The sequence below is a fragment of the Pelobates fuscus genome, chromosome 8, assembly GCF_036172605.1.
Source record: "Pelobates fuscus isolate aPelFus1 chromosome 8, aPelFus1.pri, whole genome shotgun sequence".
Taxonomy (NCBI): domain Eukaryota; kingdom Metazoa; phylum Chordata; class Amphibia; order Anura; family Pelobatidae; genus Pelobates; species Pelobates fuscus.
This window is the reverse complement of record NC_086324.1, coordinates 15034366-15061892: the sequence shown is the minus strand read 5'-3', so window position 1 is coordinate 15061892 and position 27527 is coordinate 15034366. Positions and strand designations below refer to the sequence as shown.

Below are 27527 nucleotides of genomic sequence, written 5' to 3'. Positions count from 1 at the left end.
AAAGGTAAATATTTTTGTTATAAAACCAAGTGTACAGTATGCTTTGCGTTATAGGTCTTTGTTCCCAGACATAAATGGAAGAAAGCTTTTTCCAGTTAGTGATTGGTAAAGCCAGACTGTAAGTTGAAGTATCTTCTAATATAACATGGCCGGTTTCCAATTCCGAGGTCCTCGAAATACCCCTTAACCCAAGTACCCTTTAATCAAAACCATAGTGCGGCAATTAAACATGGTTCTCTAATGACATTGTGCTTTAATGAATGCAAAGCTATGTACAGCATTTCTCAAATTTATGTCAATTTAAAACCATATAAATTAATTCTTTCTCATGACAATTCAGTCTGTTTTCCATCCCTGCATAATATACAGGTGCATTATTAATGTTACTTAAAAAGTCCAGGATCCTGCAAACCCTTCCATCTTTCCCTAAACCACCTTTGGGGTACCTTCCCTAATGCACTCACATAACAGGTGGGTTGGCTGTGTCCGAGCCCCAAAATTCTATATGAAGCAGCTCTGTCACGGCATACTTACTGTTTATCAATTGATTCTTCCTTTATTCCAGTCTTTCATTGCGCTCTTCATTTCTACTTTTCGCTTCTATTTTTTCTGCTTTTTAATATGTATTTTCCTATGCTTGACAAAACGTGACAAAGGGCAGCGCTTAAGGCAAGCTCCACTTCCTTCATCAATTATAAGCATCCCAGCATACTCACCTTTCCATCCCCTCTCTCTGTTGCGATTTTGCCGAGACTCGTGTATCTTCCACCTTGTGAAGCAGTTAGTGGGCATGCACGAGATCTAAATCACAGTGGGGGGAGAGAGGGGGAGCGAGAGAAGGAAATTCAGAAGAAGGCAGTTTGCAAACATCACAGCCAAGCTTCTAAAGATGGTGTCGGATGGGAAAAAGACCAAAATAATGACCCTTATCAAGGGAAAACGGGGGAACCAGTGACTAAAAAACTAATTGGGGTTATAACAAGGAGAAAGAGTTGGGGGGACTATAAAAATATATATATATATATATATGACCATGATAGAGCTGCCTTAAATCTGTGAGGCCTGGTCTAGTGATATGAAGGATAAAATAAAATATTGTTCTGTGTAGCAGTCCTAAAGACAGTGAGCCAAGTTTAACCAGGGCTCTGTAAACAATAGAGATTTGGGAAATGTGGAGGGAGGGGCTGGTGCTGTACTAGTAAGTATACAGAAGTGTACATCCTCAGGACATGTACTGCTACAATGACTTGTCTTTCATCTTGGTGATGGAGAGAGGGAGAAGGGGGGTTAAATGAAATCAGCTGTGTTTACATCAGCTGTCAGAATGCTAGATTTGGGCACACAGAGCATCTCAAAGAATTCAACCTGAGTATACCTGTTAAAATAAATAGTTTTTTTTTTTTTTTTTTTAAAAGACCTTCTTATTAGCAGGGACGCGCTACCAAGAAGGAAGGAAGGATTGCAAAGGATTGACAACAAGACTTATTGTCAATCCTTCGAATGGTCTGCTCTGACAAATCCTGTGAAGATTTAAACTAAAGATTGTTTGCACATAGGGTGATATAGTCTACAGACTGGCAGAGATAAGTTGGAGTAAACACAGAATTAATCAAGATCAAGGTCACTAAAATCAATGGGAACAAGCCAATGGTCAAAACCAGAGATTGAGGAACCCACTCTAGAACTCAGGTTATCTAGAACCATGACATTCCATCTGAACATTGGTATGGGGTGCGCTTGGTGGGCACATGCAGTTTGTTCTCCCTGTATCCTATTTCGATCCATATCTGCACTTTTTAATGGTTTCCAAGTAACACAGTGTAGATAATTAGCACACAAGAGTTTATTTGATGTATTAAAATAAATATTCTTCATGATTTAGTCTCCAATAAATATTGGTATGTTATAAGAGAAATTCACTGGGTGCTCCCTAATGAAACTTGCTGCAATGCTCATGCATGTGAGTGTATGGGAAGCTGGATAAAACACATACTGACAGGCATCGATCACAGCTCTGATGGTGCATGGACAAAAGTGGCAACGGAATGACACCAGCTGCAACCATAATAAGAAGCTGTAACCGTAAGAAGAAGTTGCGACTGTAATAGGAAACTACAACCATAATAAGAAACTACAACCGTAATAAGAAGTTGCGACTGTAATAAGAAAAGACAACCGTAATAAGAAGCTGCAACTGTAATAAGAAACTACAACCGTAATAAGAAGTTGCGACTGTAATAAGAAACTACAACCGTAATAAGAAACTACAACCGTAATAAGAAGTTGCGACTGTAATAAGAAACTACAACCGTAATAAGAAACTACAACCGTAATAAGAAGTTGCGACTGTAATAAGAAACTACAACCGTAATAAGAAGTTGCGACTGTAATAAGAAACTACAACTGTAATAAGAAGCTGCAACCATAATAAGAAACTACAACCGCAATAAGAACTACAACAATGGACATTGGGAGCTGTGCTGGACGGGATTTTGGGATTCCACATTTCTGAAGATCATTCTATCACACTGACCAAGTTGGAGAAGGGTAGTTACTAACATCCTGAAGATAAGAGTGCTAACAGTAGACAGGTTGAACATTAAATGGACACTCCAAACGCCAAAAGCAGTTTTGCTTGAAGTGCTATATGTGTGAAGAGCATGTCTTTAATTGAATTTCATATCAGCTGACCCCCTGCTGGAGGACGGATAAGCTCCAAAAGTAGTGTAAAGTACAAAACATTGAGATGTCACCATGGAACTTTGAAGAACCAAAAGACACATTCCATTGGTGACCTTCTTTACCCAGAAGTGAATTACGGTATTTAGATTTTAGTGCACATAGAGTTTTTATTTTGAATATAAATTCAATAAGATGCTTCAGGTAGTTATTAGCCAAATATTTTATCGTTTTTCTCAAATATTGATTTCATGTTTTTCCTCAAACATTGGCCTCTTTTTAGCAGGAAGTCTGAGAGGTCCAAACAATTCTTTGCTCATCCCATTTAATTGACTATTTATCTTATGTATGAGATTGGTTACAGTAAAACAGTTATTTACTGAATTGAGAATTATCAGGAACTCAAAGTGAATTTTAGGCAAAGCTAGCCGAATGGTTAAATCACTGACCATGTCCGCTATGCTTCCAATCCTACTGTCTTGGTCTACGATGTGAAATTCTCTTTGAATTCCTGACACTTCACATTTTAGAAAGCAACCATGCCAGAAACAGAAAGGAATGGGAATTACTGCCGAAGAAATCTACAATCCTTTAAAAGGAGACGTATTCCCCATCGGGGCTTCCTTTCTCGCTGTGCCGTATTAGTGTGGAAATAACAGGAGTTGTTTATCCTTCGTCCTTTCTGGCAGCTCTTTACAATACATTCTTTACATTAATCCTCTTTATCAACTCTCTGTTTACCAACCTTCCTGTGCAAAGTGATTGGAGACAGCGCCAAGAAATATGCCTTCTTTATTCTTCAAGTCGTTGCCTCCAGTCAACGGGTCTCGACTTGCCTGCTTTATCCATCTCCGTGCTCTCTCTCCTACACTAACCCCCCTTGCAACCCCACCTCTGTTTTCTTAAAAAATAAACTAAAGATGAACCTGCCCTCGGCTGACAATCAGCCACAAGCTGAAGGATTTTACATATCCCAACTTGTCTTAATTAATCTAAATAGTGAAGCACCTTTTTTAACTTTTAAAACATATTCAGTCTGTGTGTATGTGATCAGCAAAGAGTAAAAACGCAGACAATCAAGGAATTTCATCATTTCAGATCTCTTCAATCTTTGCCACTAATATTAATAAGGCAGAGGAGTAACAGTTACTGTTACAGCTACCAAGACAGTTAAATAAGATGGAAAATGGAAAGGAACAAAGCAATAAATAAAAACAATTTAGTACACATACCCACAAAGAAAATATGCATGTAATTTGTGTTGCATGTTTTTTTGGGGGGTACATGAAATTTTGGCTTGCAATAGCTGTAGATCTTATATCTGCTGCCTTTGCAAGCCCTCCCCTTCTAACCCCACCCAGACTTTCTGTGGCTGTCCAATCACAGACTTTCCACTGCAGCTCAATGAGAAGTCTTTGCAAGGCAGGTGCTCTGGGCAATAGCTGCCTCTTGAGTTTAGTTTTACTGATCTAAGCAAACCAGGAATTAACACGACCAGTTGGATGGGGGTGTAACTAACAAGCTTAATTTACAAATACTTTTCCATTGTAAATATTCCAACAAAAAGTATGCTCAACTTTTGAATGAATAAATTGAGAAAAATAATAAAAATGAAAGAAAATAAGATAATGCACAAAACAAGTGCAAAGAAAAACTATATATATAAATAGTTGGTCACCATAGATGTCAAGACCCGGAAACTACTCACTATGAATGGAGGATTCTACCCGAAATCCAGCACCCAGATACTGTACTCCAGCCGGAAGGAAGGAGGTCGGGGCTTGATGAGTGTCAAGGCCACAGTCCTGGAGGAAACACAAGTACATCACAAAGATGGCTCCCAAAAATGAACTGCTAAGAGAATGCTTGAGACAACAACAGATAGAGGATGCATAAAAAGAGGAGGTTCCTTGGCAAGACAACTGTCTCCATGAGGTGAACCACCAGCAGATAGTGGATGTGGCTACATAACAAAATCCTGCCAGTGGTTGGAAAAGGCAGGAATGAAAGACAGCACTGAGGCATTAATCCTTGCAGCACAGGAGCAGGCACTCAGCACCAGATCAATAGAAGCTGGAGTCTACCACACCAGGCAAGACCCAAGGTGCAGACTGTGCAAAGAGGCCTCTGAGACAGTCCAGCACCTAGTAGCCGGATGCAAGATGTTAGCAGGAACAGCATACATGGAGAGACACAACCAAGTTGCTGGAATTTTGTACCGAAACGTCTGGACCGAATATGGATTGGACCTGCCTAAGCCCCGATGAGAGATACCACAAAGGGTAGTTGAGAATGACAGGGCTAAGATCCTGTGGGACTTCAAGATCCAGTCAGACAAGCAAGTGCTGCCCAACCAACCCAACATCGTGGTGGTAAACAAAGAACAGAAGACTGTAGTTGTGGTGGATGTGGCAATACCCAGTGACTATAAGATCAGGAAGAAGGAACATTAGAAGGTGGACAAATACCAAGGACTGAAAGAAGAACTAGAAAGGATATGGAAAATGAAGGCAGTAGTAGTCCCAGTTGTGATAGGAGCACTCAGGGATGTGACTCCCAAGTTGGGGGAGTGGCTTCAACAGAATCCAGGTAGGACATCTGAAGAGAAGAGTGCAGTTCTAGGAACAGCTAAGATTCTGCGCAGAACCCTCAAACTCCCAGGCCTCTGGTAGAGGACCTGAGAATGAGGAATAAACATACCACCCAGGAGGGGTGAGAAAATACTCATATCTGAATATCAGTCATTTTCTGAAAATCTCTAACTTCTTTAGGGACTAGGTATGAAAATGATTAAGTGTATTCAATAATTTATGGGGTGTCAGAGCGTGTGTGTTGGGGGTATACATGGAAAAGTTTTGGCGCAGGTAACTGTAAAAGTAAAACATGCACACACTCTGTGAACACGTAGTGCCCTTGTTGTACCACCCTCTACCTGTAAAGCGCTGAGTACACCTGTCAGCACTATAAAAATAAAATATACACTGTATAACTTCTGCACTTACTGTACCTCCCTCTACTGTAATGTAACCTGTAAAGTGCTGAGTACAACAGCTAGTGCTATATACATAAAATATACATACACTGTATACCTACTGCACTTACTGTACCTCCCTCTACTGTAATGTAACCTGTAAAGTGCTGAGTACAACAGCTAGTGCTATATACATAAAATATACATACACTGTATACCTACTGCACTTACTGTATCTCCCTCTACTGTAATGTAACCTGTTAGCGCTATATAAATAAAATATACATACACTGTATACCTACTGCACTTACTGTATCTCCCTCTACTGTAATGTAACCTGTAAAGTGCTGAGTACACCTGTTAGCGCTATATAAATATAATATACATACACTGTATACCTACTGCACTTATTGTACCTCCCTCTACTGTAATGTAACCTGTAAAGTGCTGAGTACACCTGTTAGCGCTATATAAATAAAATATACATACACTGTATACCTACTGCACTTACTGTACCTCCCTCTACTGTAATGTAAAGTGCTGAGTACACCTGTTAGCGCTATATAAATATAATATACATACACTGTATACCTACTGCACTTACTGTACCTCCCTCTACTGTAATGTAACCTGTAAAGTGCTGAGTACACCTGTTAGCGCTATATAAACAATATACATACACTGTATACCTACTGCACTTACTGTACCTCCCTCTACTGTAATGTAATCTGTAAAGTGCTGAGTACACCTGTTAGCGCTATATAAATATAATATACATACACTGTATACCTACTGCACTTACTGTACCTCCCTCTACTGTAATGTAACCTGTAAAGTGCTGAGTACACCTGTTAGCGCTATATAAACAATATACATACACTGTATACCTACTGCACTTACTGTACCTCCCTCTACTGTAATGTAACCTGTAAAGTGCTGAGTACACCTGTTAGCGCTATATAAATATAATATACATACACTGTATACCTACTGCACTTACTGTACCTCCCTCTACTGTAATGTAACCTGTAAAGTGCTGAGTACACCTGTTAGCGCTATATAAACAATATACATACACTGTATACCTACTGCACTTACTGTACCTCCCTCTACTGTAATGTAACCTGTAAAGTGCTGAGTACGCCTGTTAGCGCTATATAAATATAATATACATACACTGTATACCTACTGCACTTACTGTACCTCCCTCTACTGTAATGTAACCTGTAAAGTGCTGAGTACACCTGTTAGCGCTATATAAACAATATACATACACTGTATACCTACTGCACTTACTGTACCTCCCTCTACTGTAATGTAACCTGTAAAGTTTTAAGTATGAGCTCTCTGTTCTTTTAATAAATAAATTCTACAGACTGGTATGAGGTAAATTTGGAAATGATGTTCATTACGTGAATTAGGCTAATAGCTGCAAGATGCTACAAGATACCTGCGTACAGTATCCTACTGTATAGTTTAGGTCACTAGGTGGCATGCTTGAGCACTGAGTTTATACACCTGTGCTCAGCACCTTAAGGTGAATTGGCATCTTTGAGATCTGAGAAAGAGATGCTTAATAGTCTACATCTGGATAAATATGTATTACATATTTCCATTGTATTTGCCACCCTCTCTTACTGTATCTTTAAAGCTTCAGTTATTTCAATATGTAAGCTGAGTTGTACATTGCATCCTTGCTATCGACAGTTAGAGGTATCTTCAGATCTGGGAAGCTTTAGGAGATAATGCAGGAGATATCTAGGGAGAGACTTTATTATCAGATACATTGAAACCCTTCACTTCCAGTTTGTTTATTTGTTTTGTTTTTGCAGTAAACTTACATCTAAAATCTCAGTTGTTTTGTATTCTGCAAAGTAATATGTTAAGTGTTTTCATTATGTCTGTATCAATAGATTGCATTTTATTTAAGAAAAAAGCTATCTTTATGATAGATAAGTACTGTAATACAATATACAGCGCATCTGTCATGGGCAATTTTTGTTGTCACTCAGAGAAGGACCGAGGATGGTGATTATAGATGAGGAACGCAACAGGGAGGTGAGTATTGCAGGAAAATGGGACTTGACGAATCTTGACAAAGGTGTTGGCTTACTTGTAGGGATAAACCATTCACAATTGTTTTAACCCCAGAGTCTCCTCTCCAATGCTGTTTCACTTTGCCCCCATCAAATCCACTTCTCACTCTAAGCGGTTAAAAAACTTACGTATGTACCTAAACCGATTATTGCAATTCTGTGAATAGAAGTTTACACGGAATTGACATCAGCTATTCCGAAAATCTAGATCCGGGCTGGCTGACGACCCCCTAATGATGATGTCAGAGATGGTGGTACCCCTCCACCAGCAGAGGGACTGGACTCCACATGGGCAGCGTTTCATATCAAAACATTGCGCATACAGACTCTGGGCACCATGATCACTTCAAATCCCTGGAGAGGTTCTGGTGCTTGGAGTAACTCTTTAAATATATGCTGATCTCTTATAATCAAATGCAGTTTCTCAGATTAACAAGCAACCGTTATGCAGCGAGTGTTGGGAAACCTCTGTTATAAAACACTACGGGACTGTGCACTTACATAAGGAAAATACCCCGGCTAAGATCTTAACTTTCCTCTCTGTATATAAATATCCAAGTCACAAATAATTCACAGCGCCGCACACGCTCGGCTAGGCTGATGGAGAAGAAGTGGGAAATAAAGATAAAATATTAAAAAGATGTTGTCACTTTGGATTAACGCTGATGGCCTTGTGAGCACATATTGTGCAGCGGGTCCAATTAGGCATGGGAGTGATCTGAGGAGAATCGCAACTCCTGGGAGACTGTAGAAGCCATTAGCAGAGAGACATACTGATCCATCTTTTCCTAAGTGTTTGAAAACCCTTAAAGCTAAATGGCGTCCCACTTCACACCTCCATGGATCTCCTTTCCTGACCTCCAACACGTACACACACTGCTAAACCCAGTGCACATTACATTACATATAGCGCTATACGTTTCAGTGCTCCCACTTACAGCATGTATCTGGATTTCTACGGCTTAAAGAACCTTAACATTCTTTTAGTTTTGCTACTTTTTCTGGTCGTTGCAGGGTTCTAAGTGAAAATATTGTAATACTAACCAAGATAAAAACCATATGTGAACAGTTATTTTATAATTTAGCTCCACAAATTAAGTCACATCCCAAATGTATACATTTACTAGACACACAGACACAATCTAAAATTATCCCACCACTGTGGACCCAGCGATATGAGATTATCCCACCACTGTGGACCCAGCAATCTGAGATTATCCCACCACTGTGGACACAGCGATCGGAGATTATTCCACCACTGTGGACCCAGTGATCTGAGATTATTCCACCACTGTGGACCCAGTGAACTGAGATTATCCTACCACTGTGGAACCAGCGATCTGAGATTATCCCACCACTGTGGACCCAGTGATTTGAGATTATCCCATCACTGTGGAACCAGCGATCTGAGATTATCCCACCACTGTGGACCCAGTGATTTGAGATTATCCCATCACTGTGGAACCAGCGATCTGAGATTATCCCACCACTGTGGACCCAGTGATCTGAGATTATCCCACCACTGTGGACCCAGCGATCTGAGATTATCCCACCACTGTAGTCCCAGCCATGGTTCAGTCCTAAATGGGGTCTTTGTCAGACCTGTTTATCTGTTTTATTATAAATTGAGGGGACTGTTACACCTTGCACCCGTTATTAGTGTACAGAGTGGACGTATTGGTTTAATTCAGTCTAAATTAAACTCTGCTGAGCTGTGTGCAACTGATTTCAAATGAACTTGGAACTGAAAGTTTAACCCCTTAAGGACCAAATTTCTGGAATAAAAGGAAATCATGACATGTCACACACGTCATGTGTCCTTAAGGGGTTAAAGGTGAACAGTCACTTTCCATGATATTTAATATTATGTTTACATATCCCCTATATGTTCTGAAATAATACAATTTTATGTAGAAATCCACAATATTGTATTTAGTTCTATCATTGAACTGAGCGCTGACATCTTGGCTTCCTGTCAATTATTGTTATAAACTCTGCGCTTTGACCTGGCAGTCAGCACAGAAGGAGACATTGAAACAATGTGTCCATTTTCTTTCCTCCAATGCAATGTGTGCCTTGGCCGTGCCAGGACTGAACTGGCTCGTGATGTCATTTGCTAACTCTTTAATAAATGAAGAAAATCAAGAATCTCATTAAGAAAAAGTTAATTAAAGTTATAGATGATTCTCAATGGTTTATTCAATCGTGTGATATCCAGAGAAGTGATAGTTCCCATGTGATCAGACACACAATACACAGCTTTGTAGGGAATAGCAAGGTTACATTCATATGGATTCTTGCAGAATTCGGAGTTCTGTTCACTGAATACCCCAATTAGTAACAGATAATAAATGAGCAAGAAACATATACATATCAATTATGGCAAGGGCAATTGTTCAGGTCTGTGTTTTAAATGGAGATCTGTGTTGTAGGATATTGGATACTCCAGATATCATTCTGCATTCAGAATGATCCCCTATACAAACCTTGTATACACTGTGACGTAACACACAGCCATTTTCGGTTACTGTCCAGAGAAATAGCTAGTCCTGGATTCCACATCCAGACACAACTACCAAACTGAAGACAGTGGCCACCTGTAACCTACTGCCAAATATGCTGGTGCCCATGGTCCCCTTGGGTTATAGTGACGTGTTGTAGAGTACTTGTTCAGGAAGCCATTTTCACACTGTAATGCTGTCAGACAAGAAATCAGAGCCGCAGGGCATTTATTTTACAAGTGGGTGCGCCCTTATGTAGTAAAAGAATTCGTGTCAGAGTGTTGTATGAATGGTATGTCTGGAGTCAGGTGTTCTCTGTAAGGGTGGAGGGATCCAGCTCTGTAATTTCTTTATACTCAACAACAACACATTTATCATTTGTCTTGTGTTGTTGTGCTTTTGTTGAGATGACTGATGGGATAGCTTAGTTGGTTCATGCAACAACTATAGTCCATGAGCAGGTGTCAGTGTTTGATTCCAAGTAGGTTCAGTTCAGTCCTTCAGACTCATAAAGTCTACAGAGGGCCGTTGGTTGATTATTAAAGCGACACTATAGGCACCCAGACCTCTTCAGCTCATTGAAGAGGTCTGGGTCCAATCTTCCATGTCCCTTAACCCTTCAGTGGTAGTTATTGCAATTTCGGAGAAACTGCAATAATTACCTTGCAGTGTTAACTCCTCCTCTAGTGGCTGTCTACCAGACAGCCACTAAAGGGACTTCCGGGTTCTTAGACCATTTTTTGTTGCCTAAATGACGCTGGACGTCCTCACACTATGCATGAGGGCTTACAGTATCACCGGAATTCCCATAGAAAGCATTGATTAATGCTTTCCTATGGATAAATCCTAATGCCAGCACGGCCATTGCCGCGCATGTGCCTTAGGTCTCCCCCGCCGGTTGACGCTAGCGCTGAGAGACATCGGCTCTGGATTCAGGTAAGTGACCGAAGGGGTTTTAAAAATTTTTGACATGTTTATATCTGTTAAAACTCTGAATTATTTTTTCTGAATTACCATTTCCCTGCCTCAATAAAAGAAGGATTGACAATTATTAGCTGCAACTATTGTCTTGCAAATTGTATCCCTTTAGATTTGGGTTAAAAAAATGATCTGACTTTAGACAGAATTTGTCACAGTTCCTTGTTGCCTCATCCCTGAACATTTTCCTATGCACAGGCATGAGATCACGTGCACAGCAACCTAGGAGTTAAATTGATTTAAATGTTATCCTCTGGCTGTGCCAGGACAGGCACGTATGAAGAGTAGGTTAAAAATAAGACCAGTTCAGAAATACTCCTAAAAATAGACTTACTCACAAATTTCAGCTGTGATAGTTCCACTTTTACTGTATTAGGGATTGTTTCCAACTTGCCTATTAACAGTTTGAATATTTCACTTTTTAATGTTTTAGTATTGCTGCTTTACACCCTTACTGCATCAATATCCCACTTACTTTACTCATTCACTTACCTCGACTGAACACCGCACTTTCATACGGTATCTTGTTCTTGGTCTCCAGACTTGAGCAGTTCCACCTGTGATCTCGAAACTGGTTCTGGCATTCGTGTATGGCAATCTGGATCCCCTGAATGGCAGAGGCCGCTACATCAGGGTGGCGCATGCACACCTCCATTTGCCGACGAGTCAAGCCTGGCAACGTTAAACACACAGTGTTGCCATTCAGCACCGGTTCAGGAGGAATCTTCAGCCCAAGAATTTCATTGGTCAAAGTCCTGGGGACATAAAATAATGAGTCAGTGGATGTGGTGAGAATTGCGTGTGTCAAAATTCACTGTCAATGACTCAACTAAAAAAATCCTTAATGGAATGTTAGCTCGGCAGAAAGAACAAGGTTATTCACTGAAGGGTGAATTGTCAGGACTTTAAAGTGAATTGCCAATTTCAGATCAAACTATCTGGACTAGAAATACATTTTGGACAAAAAATGTGAAATTCACTTTGAATTCAGTCTCCGTTACTGACAATTCACACGTTATTGAATAACCCTGACATACCCGATGGCATATTGTCCGCAAGTCATAAATGTTACTGGTTAACTTTTTAAAAATGTATATTAAATGAAAGTATCTGGATTGTTCTCTCCATTGTTACCAAAAACTTGCCCTCCCTCCACTGGCTCAGTCCATCATAATGATAAAAAGTGCAATGTGACTTATCCTTCAAAGTACTATCGGAAAAAAAATGAATGAATTTATTGGTTCAGGTACTGAGATACCAGTCTACGTTATATGTGGTCAAGATGAAGACCACATCAAATAAAACCCTAGATGTTGGCTCTCTCTGGGAATGCAGTAGCTCAAATTAAAAAGTGAGTAATTAACCAAAACACAATATATATATTACCAAAAAGAATTATCCATTACAACTTTGTCTAGTAGTATATCTTAACATGTGCCGCAACATATCAGAAGTAACATTAGCACGATCGTTCCCCAATTGTCAGCTTTGTTCCTTTAGACACATATTCAGTATGAAAGGGATGTTTCAAGCCTAGCACCTGCTTTTAGTGGGTAATAACTAGGTGTTCCGTACCAATTCCTAGCAAGTGACAGGATCCAGGAATGGGATGAGATCATTCCAACTTAAGACCCCCCACTTCGGAGGCCGACGCATTATACGCAAGGCTACTGGCCGTCTGGAATGCTTTGCAAACAGCATCATTTGGCCATGACTACCTCCCCGTGCCTGACATTTTGCAGACATAGTTGTCTTTTATCTACAAAAGCCCTAAGGTACTTGCTTTCAAAAGCAATTTTTTTTGTTTCGAACCATTATATTAATTATCCTTCATAGTCATCATTCCACATTTGGCAGGTTATTCCTCGTACTACAATGATGAACCGCCACTGCGCAAGAAATTGCATTCCTAATATTCGCCAGAGTAATTTTCTGTTCAGTTATTATTAAGGAATGATAATGTTTAAGAAAGCATTCATCTATTTGGTGGTGTCTGTAGTGTCTGTGGTGTTTTCATTTACATCTAGATAGGGAATAGATAGGTCGGCCATTTCTCATTCCCCTCCCCTCTAGGATACTTATAGTAAATCATGCATTCTACGGGGCTGCATTAAAATGACTCAAAGGGTGTCTTTAATCAGAAAACCTTATTATACAGCATCGTTTTGTCTCATTTTCTTTCAAATCATCAGTTTCAGTCTAAGTTTTGCAAGTTGGCTGTACAGTCACCACCACTCACTGCCAGTCATTAGGTCGCCTATAGTAGTTTCGATATATGTATGATGCACTGTTGTTATATGATGATTGGATCCTTAAAATATTCCCCTGATTCCAGAGTTTCGTCATCATTCTGTGCATCACACAAACATCATATGGCGTTACGTCACAGAAAATAAAATTCCTCCTATTGATTGCTCCAACTAAATAGATTGCAATTATATAGACGACATTTTGTTTTGTTGTAAGGTTATGTCATTGCTATAGAGCTGTTAGCTGTGAATACAGAATCTACTGTGGGTGTCGATACACGTGTATCTTCCTTACCCACAATGCTCAGAGTTCTATATCGTAAGGCTTATAGCTTCTTTAAATTCAAAATTTTGTATCATTAAAAGCACCGGGGGAGTTCAATTAACTATAAATATTATAATAATCTATAAATATTTGTTGTGAATTCTCTACAGATTTTCATATTGAATTGTGATATTTACGAAAAGCAGTTCTTGTCACTCACACATTATGTGGAATTTACTACAATTCAGACTTTGTTTACCCCCCATCTTGATTTACTCTGTTATTCTCTTTTTATTTTATTCATGGATCTGAGATCAAAGGTAGGCCGAAGCCCGTCAGATGAAGCGCAGCCCCCAGCCACGGATAGCCAGTCACCCTTCCACGTCCTGTGTTCTCTGATCAAAGTTTAGTGTGTTGACACACTTCCTGTCCGCAATTTATTCCTGACGGCGTTTATTTACGCTTTGCTTTCCCCTTGCTCCAGCTGATGTTACCATTTCCATAGTCAATTATGGTCTTGAAACATTGCACGTGCAGGGGGTCAAGTGTGCACTGTGTGCGGAACGATGAAAGATGTGTTGGACCTGTTATTTACCCTTGCCTTTGAAGTGGGCAGAACACTCAGGTCTAACACGTTTTTTTGTTTGTGATCTATTGTCAACCAGTTTATATTCCTTGACCTTAAATAAACCTTTTTTTTTTTGGCTGTTAGAGAGGCCTGCACCATAAAACAGAGAGTCAACTTCTTTAATGTTTATTGGTGATGTGGGTAAGGTAGTGATCAGTGCAGTGATGATCACCCAGGGAACTAAGAGTTAAAGAATGTCCCTTTTAAGTGTCACAGTATCTGCAATATCTGTGCAAAGCAGCAAGTGTCTTTCTCCTAGTCTAGTAATTAAACTCTCTCAGGCCAGAAATACACAACACAGCGTCATTGCCAAGTCTCACAAGGCTATTTACTAAGATTGAGAATTGGCAGGTATTCAAAGCAAATTAAGAGTTAATTTCAATTTTAAGACCAAAATAGACAAACTGAAAACAGAAATGAAAGTTTTTCGATTTTGGCTTACATTTTGAAATTCACTTTGAATTCACATCCGTTTCCTATTAAATCTCAATTTAGTGAGTAACCTGGCAGTCACCACTGACCGCATTTATTGCCAGTGTGAATGAGGCTGAGTTGCAGACCAGTAGGTTAATACACAGACGTTGAGGTTAATACTGAGCACTTTGTGAATGTAAAACCACTATTACACATACAAAGATAATAAATACATCTATGCATCTTGACAATTTGTATTTCAGGAATAAGCGAGATGCACACTATCCTGCCGCATGACTTATAAGGAATGACTTTTTCATTTTTATTTTAGTGAACGTGCACGTTAGTGTTTAATAATCGTAGAGTGATTTTGATAACTGTGCAAATACATTCACAGAGTAGAACTGTTTTAGCTTATGGACAATATTTTGCAGTGGTTGTGGTGTAAGAATGCATTGGGTGCTGAGCGATGGGGACAATGTAGCCCAGCCCTTGCAGCCATACCAGCTCCAGATGCCAGGAGAACCACAAGTGTTCATAAAAACCTTTGCAAATAATCTGACAAAAATCGAGCAACGGCACCTAATCACTCCTTGCACCATAAATGCTACAATAAGCTGAAGTGGTTATGGTGCTTACGTGTCCTTTTAACCTCAAATGCTGACTCTTCTTACCCAACAACAAAAAAAAACCTTGGTAATTGACCCTGCTTCCCTTGTACTGGGTTATGGTAGTTCTCTCCACAACTCCCTTATTTTCTAGAATGAGCAGGGAATCAAAATGCTGACATATCGACTCAAATATAATAATGATATAAATAAATATGATAGGACATTTTATATTCTCTATGAAATGTATCATTCAGTATTTTTCACACTATTTCACATGCTATTAAAATAGCAGCATTAAAACAGTGAGCTTACAGAGATCTGTGTACCCACAGTGATATTGTAAGAAAGCTGCATTAATTACACAGCAGTATCAGTATATTATTATTATTGCCATTTATATAGCGCCAACAGATTCCGTAGCGCTTAGTATATTGCCTTAAAGAGTGGGGGTACGGTGGAGCACCCATAACACACTTAGATAGTCTGGCTTTCCATCTTGGACACTGGAGAAGGTTTCTCGAGGCTGTGATTCATGAGACTAGAAGTTCACAGCATCTTAAATCCAAGACCAATAGTCTGGTAGGTTAGATAACCGCTAATTATACAAAGTGGGTTTATATTATTAAAGGGACACTCCAGGCCAGGGGAGGGCTGGCAGCCTTAGGCCTGTGGGGCAAAACCAGTCAAGTGACCCATTGCGCCACCAAATCAGTTCACCATCCATGCCCACCTTTTCCTGGTTTTATAACGGATATTGATGTTATGCTAATCAGTAGCTCTTTGCCATACCCGCTCCTTCACGGCTCTGACTTTCAATGTTGTCAGAGCGCAGGCTGAGAATCTCTGAGCCTGTGCTCTGACTCACTAACTGAGCGCTGGAACCACGAGGGAGAGGATATGATCTGACTGCACCTACTGCTGGTGCGCACCAGTGGACCACCAGCGAATCGTTAAAATGAAATATGCTGGTGTACCCAACTTGTGAGCTGTGTTGGCCGCCGGGTGCCTCTGTTGTCATGGCACCCTGCGTGACTGCACAGCTTGCCCACCCCAACGGCTGGCCCTGCTGACACACACTGATGTTACTACTTAGACATCCCTCAATATTAATACAGACATCAGAGTAAACACCAATAAACTGTGGAAACCGAGCTGATCCCCCCAAATTTATAAAGGTTTGCTTAGAGGATTTATTGTAAGATTAAATCATGCCTCCTTCTCTCTCTCTCCCATGCGCTGCTCTGTAGGCTGGGAGGAAGTGAAGAGTAATCACATTCTCCCAGCACAGCGCCACCTGTGGCTGCATGGGGAACAGCTGTTTAATGTAATGCTTGCAGGACGCCCAGCTGCCGCAGAACCTCTTTGTTTCCGTCTCTGCAAAGGGCTCCAGGCACTGCTTGTTGTGAGTGTGAGCCACTGTAAATTAGGGGCAGAGGGCAGAGGGCACTTGCACTGCGGTAAAGACGGGTCTGGGCAGGAGGAGAGTGCAGTGCAATCAGTGCACTCCCCTCCTGTGGGTCACCAGTAGACTGCTGGTACAAGGATTTTTGCCGCCCTAGACAAAATAAAAATTTGCCGCCCCCCCATGTGACATCACAATGCCCCACCCATATGATCTGCCATATGAACTAACGCCAGTGCTGCAGTGTGTGTTTACATTAAAAAGCCTGCAGGGACCGGCTATAGACACCAGAACCACTTCATTAAGCTATAGTGTCCCTTTAATGTGAGGTAAATTATAGATTAGTGTCACTAATAATATACTAGATTGCCTACTTACAATTAGATGAGGATGATGATGGGCTGCGGTTTGACTCCACTGGTCTGGTGTAGAACAGGATCTCTGGAGGCTGTATGCCACTGTGGTCACAAAATTCAATGTTCTGGGAGAATTGGAAGCAGCTCTATTTTTTGGGGGCCCCTTACACAGCTCAAGGTCTGGGCCCCAGGGCCTGACGGTGAGTATGCCCATAAGGCCCACTCATAAGTCCACTTATATGTTCCACCCACTCATGAGTTCACTCACAGGGAGTGGAGTGTGTAGGGGATGTGTTATGTGTTATTGTAGAGGATCTAATATGTGTGCTTATGGTATGTAGTGTATAGGGATACCAGTTTGTGTAGGTGATGCAGTGTGTTTGTGTGTAGTGGAAGCAGTGTGTATTTGTGTATAAGGGATGTATTATGTGTTTCTGGTTGTGTGTAAGGAATGCATTGTGTGAATCTGTGTTTGTATGCATAAGGGATGCAAGGTGTGTGTCTGTATGTGTGTGCATTGAGTGTAAGAGATGCATTGTGTTTCTGTGTGTATGTAAGAAAAGCAGTGTGTGTTTGCATGTGTGTGTAAGGGTTTGCATTGTATGTTTCTGTGTATGTGTGCAAATGATGCATTGTCTTTGTGTGTAAGGGTTGCAGTGTGTGTGTGTGTAATGGATGCATTGTGTGTTTCTCTGTGTGTAAGGGAAGCGTGTTGTGTTTCTGTGTATGTATAGGGATGCATTGTGTGTTTCTGTGTATGTATAGGGATGCATTGTGTGTGTGTGCGCGTAGTGTGAAAGGGCTCCCTGTCTTGCCCCCTGTCCTATAGAGCTGTCCCTTCTGTCCCTTAGAGCTCTCCCCTGCCCCTTAGTGGTCTCTCCTCTTCCCCACCCTCCCCTAGCGGTCTCTTCTCACACTCACCCACCCTCCTGTGCTCTTCTCATCCCCCCCCTACACCCTCCCTGTGTTCTTCTCACTCCTCCCCCTCTATGTGTTCTCCTCACCCCCCTGTTCTTCTTACCCCCTCCTCACCTGTGTTCTTCTTACTCCCCCCGTGTTCTTCTTACCCCCCCTCCTCACCTGTGTTCTTCTTACTCCCCCCCTTGTTCTTCTTACTCACCCACCTGTTCTTCTTACCCCCTTCTTCTTACTCCCCCACCTGTTTTTCTTACTCCCCTTCTTCTTATTGCTCCCCCCTTCTTCTTATTGCTCCCCCTTCTTCTTCTTAACCCTCCCACTTCTTCTTACTCCCCCTTCTTCTTCTTCTTACCCCCCTTCTTCTTACTCCCCCCTCTTCTTCTTACTCCCCACTCTTTTTCTTACTCCCCCTTCTTCTTCTTACCCCGCCCTTCTTCTTCATAACCCTCCTACTTCTTCTTACTCCCCCTTCTTCTTCTTACTCCCCTTCTTCTTCTTAACCCTCCTACTTCTTCTTACTCCCCCTTCTTCTTCTTCTTACCCCCTTCTTCTTACTCCCCCTTCTTCTTCTTACTCACCACTCTTTTTCTTACTCCCCCCTCTTCTTCTTAACCCCCTATTTTTCTTATCTTCCCTCCTTCTTACTCCCCCTCTTCTTCTTACCCCACTCTTCTTCTTACCCCAACCCTTCTTCTTCTTAGTCCCCCCTCTTCTTCTTACTCCCCACTCTTTTTCTTACTCCCCCTCTTCTTCTTAACTCCCTCTTTTTCTTATCTTCCCTCCTTCTTACTCCCCCTCTTCTTCTTACTCCCCCTCTTCTTCTTACTCCCCCTCTTCTTCTTACCCCCACTCTTCTTCTTACTCCCCACTCTTCTTCTTCTTACTCCCCACTCTTCTTCTTCTTACTCCCTACTCTTCTTCTTCTTACTCCCCCTCTTTTTCTTATCTCCCCTTCTTCTTACTCCCCCCTCCCCCTCTTCTTACTCCCCCTACCCCTCTTCTTACTCCCCCTCCCCGTCTTCTTACCCCCCTCTTTTTCTTATCTCCCCTCTTCTTACTCCCCCTCCCCTCTTCTTACTCCCCCACTCCCCCCCTCCCCTCTTATTCCCCCCTCCCCTCTTCTTACTCCCCCCCCTTCTTCTTACCCCCTCCCCTGTAGCGTGGCTGAGCTGCTCTCCAGTCCGCGGTGCCCGGCCGGAGTGATAGGAAGGTGCACACTCAGTGTGCACCTTCCTATCACTCCGTCCGGGCACCGCGGACCGGAGAGGAGCTCGGCCACGCTACAAGGGAGGGGAGGGGAGAAGCTGCAGCCGCCTGAGGCTCTTAACGGAGCGCTCAGGCGGCTGCAGTATTTAAAGGGCCGGCCCTGCAGCGGCCGGTCTTAAAAGAATTTAGGGCGGCCTGGGGGGCAATTGCCTCCCTGCCCCCCGGCCCAGCCCGCCCCTGCTCCAGGCTCCCACACACGTTAGATGGACTGTGTAGGTTAGGTTACAGTTACACTGGGTTTGTTTATATTATTAAAGGGACACTACAGTCTGCCACTACAGTGGTTATGGTGCACAGAAAGTTCCTTTAATGAAGCATCATAATTGGGAGTCACTTCTGGTTATTCCAAGCATGGAAATGTACAGCTAATACAAAACTTTAATATATTATTTGTTATTGCATAAATATTGTATATATCCAGTATAAAGGGTCCCCTTTAAAAACTCTCTTGCAGAGGAAATAAACGTGTGTCATTAATTAAAGCTTTGTAAAGGAATCCCAAAATCTGTGCTATTATATCTCTGCTGCATGATGGCATTTAGCGATAAAACTCTGGTGTCAGAAGCTGTACATACAGTTTGCAATATTTATTTTGGTTTTCTGTGTTTTGGGACGTGAAATGCTCATGATAATCAGGAGAGATTAGGGAAAAAAGACCTATGTAATTGCAAAACATTTTACAATCCGGGCACAATTAGGCAATAAATCAACATGACAGCTTGTAAAATCCACAGCATGACTGTCCACTTAACATTGTGGTAACGGTGAAAACGAGAGCGTGCAAATATTGCCTAATTCCAACAGAAAACATACAAAATGACTATACACTGACAGAAGATACAGAATGACAATACACTGACAGAACATACTGAATGACTATACACTGACAGAAGATACAGAATGACAATACACTGACAGAACATACTGAATGACTATACACTGACAGAAGATGCAGAATGACAATACAATGACAGAACATACAGAATGACAATACAGTGACAGAACATACTGAATGACTATACAATGACAGAACATACAGAATGACTATACACTAACAGAACATACTAAATTACAATACACTGACAGAACATACAAAATGACAATACACTGACAGAACATGCAGAATGATAATACAATGACAGAATATACAGAATGACTATACACTGACAGAACATACAGAATGACTATACACTGACAGAACATACAAAATGACAATACACTGACAGAACATACAGAATGACAATACAATGACAGAACATACAGAATGACAATACAATGACAGAATAAACAGAATGACTATGCACTGACAGAACTTACAAAATGACAATACAATGACAGAACATGAAAAATTACTATACACTGACAGAACATACAAAATGACAATACAATGACAGAACATACAAAATGATAGTACAATGACAGCACATACAAAATGACAATACAATGACAGAACATACAAAATGACAGTACAATGACAGCAAATACAAAATGACAATACAATGACAGAACATGCAAAATGACAATACACTGACAGAACATACGGAATTACTATACAATGACAGAACATACAGAATGACTATACACTAACAGAACATACAGAATGACAATACAGTTTACATTTTATTTAATTTAGAATTAATGTTACATCTTAGGCTAAAGCAGCTGAACTTAAAACCTAGCGAACTTGGAGAATTTTTACAATTTTGCTTAAAATTAGAATTTCACATTATATGCCCTGCAATTCACATTTTACCGAATAGCCCCAAAAGATTAGATAAAATGTAAACTTTGGAGAGTGAAAGAAGAGCAATGCAAGTAAATAATAAGTTAGTGAAGTAGTAGTAAATACATAGAACCACCTTCTGGAGGAAGTAGTAAAAGTAACAGTGATATAGATATAGTAGTAGATACCTGGAACAGGCTTCCAGTGAAGCTGCAACTGTTTACATAATACTCTAATTGAATCATGATGTGTATACGCAGAACCAATACATTTAAAGGGACACTGTAGGCACCCAGACCACTTCAGCTCATTTAAGTGGTCTGGGTGCAAACTCCCATCACCCTTAACCCTGAGCATGTAATTATTGCCGTTTTTACAAACTACAATAATTACCTGCAAAGGTTAACTCCTCCCTTAGTGGCTGCCTTAGACAACTTTTGGACGTCCTCACGCTATTAACCCCTTAAGGACCAAACTTCTGGAATAAAAGGGAATCATGACATGTCACACATGTCATGTGTCCTTAAGGGGTTAATGAGGACTTACAGCGTCACTGGAATCCCCATCGGAAAGCATTGAATAATGCGTTCCTATAGGGAGATCCTAAGGGAGATCCTAAGGGTTGAGGGGCTAAGCTAATTAACATATTAGTGTAGTCAGAGCTGATAATGGGTGGGTGCACAGAGCCCAGGTGCTCTGTAGATAGAAGCGGGCACTAGAGACTCGGCCCCATCACGATCGGCGCTGTGCGGCAGAGCTAGAATGGAAAGGTTACACGATCACAAACTGTTTGGGGACAACTTGACGGGCAGAACATCCAGGACACCAACATTACTGCGATTAGGGGGGTGTTTTCAATACAAACAGCTTGGTAGTGAATGGGTTAACACAATATGGCCATGTGGTGGAACTATATCCCCATAGTTTGCAGAGATAGGTGATTCTAAGTCGTCTTGTGAAATGTAAATATGCTGGCCTTTACAACATCACTGCTGAGAATTGTATGTTCTGGGTGTGCCCCCAATTAAATTTTTTTCCTGAGATTTGTGATAAGTCTAGCATAATGTGGAGATTATCTGTCCATCCGTCCATTGATATCATACACATCCCTCACCCCTATTCATGGTTCACAGGCTGGCTGAGGGTAATGTGTGTTATATGAATAACCGATGTAGTCTGATCAGCCTAACCTTCATGTAAAGTGTGTCCCTGTTAGAAATGGAGAATTAATGCAAGGGAGCTGAGATGTCTCAAAGAATAGGACAATGACAGAGCTATATATTCTATAGGTAAATAATGCAGAAATACACTGACATGTGGTTTGAGCATTCTCTGTTACTCCAGCAAGCTATTAGGGACTGATCAGCTGAGTCTGGGGCTGTTAGCAAGTATGCATCATGGAAATCTATGACACAAGTAGCACTTTATACAGGTTACCAAATTATACCAGATTTGAATACATTGTTTAATGTTTGTTACAGTGAATAGACTGCACCAGTATTTCTGGATAATGTACCCCACATTATTGATCAGAGATTAGTGGTACATGGGGGTTCACTTAACTGCTGGGTTATTCACGAACGTGCAAATTGTTGGGAATTCGATGGAGATTGAATGGAAATTTTTAAATTGCGAGACAAAGCATCTGGATTGGGAAAAATAGTTTAAAGCCAGCTGCATTTTAAATTTGTCTATTTAGTTTTAAATGTAATTCTCAATTTAAATTTAACAGCACGCTCTAGTGAACAACCCAGTCATTACTTTTTAATTTTGGTTATTGTGATGTAGATTTTGCAAGTTGTTCATCAATGATCACAATTCACTCTTTAGTGATTACAGCCGAGAGAGATTTCACATAGCGAGGTGGAACACTGCTTGTAATGGGATAATTATATGTTCAATTTCCCTAATAGTATAGTCTTAACTTTAGTTTGTGACAAACATTATTTTGTCCGTCAATAACCTGCTGTTGTCTATCCCTACTAAGGTAATTGTACAGCGCTGCGGAACATATTGGTGCTATAAAAATTCCAATGCATGGGAGTAACATCCCCAGTGCTCTTGGCTACACACGATTACTGTACATACATTACTGACTGACAGATTTACAGCTCTCTCATTAGAGGGCATCCTACCCGACTAGCTTGTCTGCATTGCCTGCCACGGGATGGCTGTAAAAATTGCAAATTGCATTTTTTAAAAACTTAATTGACGAGCGTTACAAAAAAACAGATGAGTTGGAAAAACAAAAGTTTGAGAATTTCGACCGGTTCTTATGTTATAATAAAACTGTATTAATAAAAAACCCTAGCAGGGTGAGTATATAATATGTAGGGAGTGCAACGAATTGTGTTCTTGAACCTCATCCTAAAGTTAGCCAGTCACCAAAAGGTTAATCGTTTAACACAAATCAGAGAGAAGATCATTTCTCATTCACTGATGTGGTTCAATAATGTTCCTCTACTTCATGTACATAAATATACTTTGTTTTGGTTACACATGACAGAGGTACATGCCGGGTTACAGAAGAGTGACTAAGTTAATATGTTTAGATTTGTACAGAGCCGTGTATTACTGACATACTGTGTGGAGAGACTTGCTCAAAGTGCTTACAATCTAAATAGAGCTGTGGTGTATCTACGCCTAGATCTCTAGCCCTTTCCAATCCTGAGTTTTTTGGGTTTTTTATGTGTTTTACATCCTATAAACTCTACGTTTTGGCAATAAAACAAATCTGGCACAAAGAGCAAACACATTGTAACCTTCTAATCAGTAAAGATAGATGGAGGCTGAAGGTGGGCATTGTATCTGAACATAGTTTAATGCACGTTGAGAATGTCAGCTTTGGCAAGCTCTGTATAAAGAATTATTGGAGAGCGGATAAAGCACAGAGTCATTTGTACAATACAACCGTGACAGCAAAAAGTAAACATTGTGGGACAGGAATCTCAAAACCGCCGTTAACCCCTTTCTTGCTGGATGTCATCTGTGTAGGTCAAACTGCTTGCTGACATTTCCAGTGATTCAGCTGCTTTGCTCACTATAACTCCCATCACCCCAGCCATCACATGGCTGAGAGTGGAAGGAGCAGACATAACATTTCATACAGTAACACCGTACATTCAATTCTACTCTAAGTCGCTGTGGTAAGTGATGATGTTTTGGAGAAATAGAGTACTTCCTGTACTATTCCTGTAAGTTTATTTGTAATTGTCCTATTTAAAGTTAAATCCCCTCTCATAATATTGTAAAGCGCTACGGAATCTGTTGGCGCTATATAAATGGCAATAATAATAATAATAATAATCCCTGCTGTCGGGGGGAAGCTGGGTAGTGAGGAGAGACACAGTGTATGTTACCTTTGTATGGAGAGCAGGAGACCAGCCGCTATGATTAGGATGCCCGGAAGTTGCCCCATTGCCTTGTTGCCCATCTGACCAGTCTGGGTTTCTCTCCCTTGGCCCTTTATCCTCCTCTGCCTTCTTGTCTAATTTCATTGATTTTTGGAGCTGTGTAAGTTTCGCTCATCTTCCTGAGCTGAGGATAATGTAGAATGCCCAGGTGGGGCACAGCTTGAAAACCAGAATTATTCCTGTAAATTACTCTTCCAGAGAAGTTTAACAGCAGCACCGCTTAGAAGACATGTCTTGCGATTCAGCCCAGATCACTGTCCCCCTCCTATAGCCCTGTCTAGGATTCTCTGTGTCCTGGTATTCTAGAACCGGTGTTTTCCTGGAGTGCTGTCCGTCCTCCCAGCTGGCCGAGGGTCTCTCCTTGGAATGGTCTCAGTATATTGATATATTTTCCCTTTGGGCACTGCAGGTGATGGCTCGGTGCTCTCAGAGTCTTTTCACATCATCCTCTCTTGTTTGGTTACTGGTCCCTTCGCACATCATTCTGCCAGTAGAACTTCTCGATAACTTGCCAAAGATTCTTTGATTCCAGGATAGTTGTGGTGTCCTGCAGTGCGACTGTCACAAGTATCTCTTCTCTTGTTATGAGCCTGCCAGCTCCTTCCTCCCTGCACTTCCCCTGCAGCTCTCCACCTCTTTAAATTACCCTCTCTGCTCTTACTGTCACTACACACCCATTCACCCCTCCTCTATCATCTGGAGACGCTATGACAGGGTTAGCCAGGCGCACAATCCACAGAAAGATCCCTTTTGGGAAATGCCTGATTATTGCTATCTGATAACTCCTGTGGCAAGAGGACTGGCACAGCCACAAGTCAGGAGTGCCAGGGAGATTTTAAAACGGGCTAAATGGGGTATGTATTTGCTGGTCTTAGTCTGACAGTTTTACAACCACGTAATAAAAGCTACATGTGATTTAGCGTGTGTTATGTGAGGGTATTATTACATCGAAGATAATGGGAATTTAAATGATCACGATGACGTTTTCCCATTTTCCGTGCACCTAACAACAGCCATTTTTTGCTAGCTTGGTACAGAAGGGACTTAATATTTACCGGCGTTATGCCAACTTCTTGAATGTATCATACATAAGACTTGTAAAATTAAGTCCTGCGCTCAAACTCCCACTACTCTGGGGCAGCAGCAATGACTACAATACACATCAGCCCTAATACATACAATAAAAACCAAAGAAACAAAGTTACTTGCGCACTATCTCAAATCCCAATGCACATTTCGTGTACAAGCAGATTTTTTTCTTTGTTTTTTATGGTATGTATTGGGGCTGATGTGTATTGTAGTCATTGCTGTGACCCCAGGAGTAGCGGGCATTTGAGCGCAGGATTTATTTTTGCATGTTTGTCCTTGCTTTTGTATCACTCCGCCATGTTACAGTGCTGCTGCTGCATAACCCATGTTTTCCCAATTAAGGGTTAATACGTATGTAGGGGTTTAGAGCATTTCCCTTATAGCTGGAGACAGCAAGGTAAACTGTTAGCGTAGGACCCACCTGCAAGGTTCTACCTTGACATGACAGGCAAGCTTGCACTTTAGTGGCCATCGGAGGGATACTTAACAACCTCCAATTATTTAAATGTGCATAGGGATCTGGGATATTGCGAATTTACCTCTCTTCTTTGGTTTTTATTATACGTCGCACTTGTGCCACTTCAGCCAAGTCCAGCAGATCTGTCTTAATTAGTACCCGAGCTCCAACACCCCAGGTCACCTTTAATTCAGAAATTGTAATGAAAATAAAATGGCAATAAAATGTCGAACCATTTACTGGTACAGTGCAAATAAATACACACAAAGTGTGGCACAGTGCCACTTCTCTCTATCACCCGCTAATCAATGCTAAGTCCCTGATCAATTCTGTATCCTGATACTTCTAGCTAGTTATATACGTTTAGACATTGATAACAAATATGGACTTAGCAGGTCGTTAAACTAAGTAACTCTCTGGTAAAAAACGTACAAGGATTTTATGCATTAAACACCAGCTGTGCTGAATTTTAAAGTGAAATACTAAATTCAGGCTAAAATAGCCGAACTGTGACTATAGCTGATGGAGAATTTTGTCATATCAACTATTTTTCCGTAAATTAGCAATGAGTACCCTATGAATTTGATGTTGCTGTGTGGTCCTTTCTGGGTCCCCTTGGCTTACCCTGGCTTAGAATGAAGAATTTGTTTTTTAGACTTATCACCTTACCTGTCTATTTTGCACAATTTGGGGATTTAGGGAAGTAACCATGAAGTATTAAAATACATTAGTGAGAAGATCAGGTAGTTTTAGTAAATCCATAAAGGATGGTTCTTAAAAAACATTTATATAAATTACACTTCGCTCTATGTTAAGGCTAAGTAAACAAAACCTTTAATTCATTTTTTTTCCCTCCGGCTTAGCATCATGGGAACTGTAGTTCAAAAACAGATGGACACGAGCAAGTAAATAGATCCCTATTTAAAGTGAATCCTTTCTACATTAAATATTTTCTTAATTCTGTCAGTATGTTTTGCTCTGTTTCCATAACTTCTTGTTTTCTAGTTACATTGTTGTAAATATAGAGTTTACTTTATCTTATGGGCATCTGATCCTTGCCTTAATATCACAGTGCTAGTTTATGTCCCCTGCTTGACTGATAGCTAACGTCATTATCATTCTACCACTGGGAATAAGGAAGAGAGGCCTATCAGGTAAAGTAGCGCTCCGAATTACACACAAATTACGACAAATTAGTAGAAACAAATAAAAATAAAACAATCTGTAGAAGGAATTAGAAGAGAATTAAATAACTGACCAGCGGTAATGCCCTATGCATTATCCAATTTAACTGATGTGTATTAATCTAATATTTCTCAGTGGCGTACGCTACATGTTTGGCATTACAGAGGTTAAAGTAGTTTGCAAGAGATTTGAAAAGTCAGTTCAGGATTGGTAATTCTGAGTTTGTTTTATGGTTGAGCCCCTGTGTTTATGTTACAGTCAATTTCCTAAGAATTAACAGCAAACCCTGATTGGCTGCCCGTCACGTTGAAGGGAGTCAAGTTAAC

At 40.8% G+C, this 27527-nt stretch overlaps 1 protein-coding gene across 1 annotated transcript in view; it reads right to left on the bottom strand.

Annotated features, from left to right (window-relative positions):
* WNT10A (Wnt family member 10A) overlaps positions 1 to 25093 on the bottom strand; it is a 40730-nt gene extending 15637 nt beyond the window's left edge. Inside the window, exons 1-2 of the mRNA XM_063429287.1 lie at positions 24417 to 25093; positions 11718 to 11980 (exon numbers count right to left, since the gene is read on the bottom strand). Coding sequence (XP_063285357.1) covers positions 11718 to 11980; positions 24417 to 24490 — 337 coding nt within the window. The 5' untranslated portion in view covers positions 24491 to 25093. The remainder of the gene's footprint in view (positions 1 to 11717; positions 11981 to 24416) is intronic.
* Positions 25094 to 27527: the final 2434 nt, after the last annotated feature.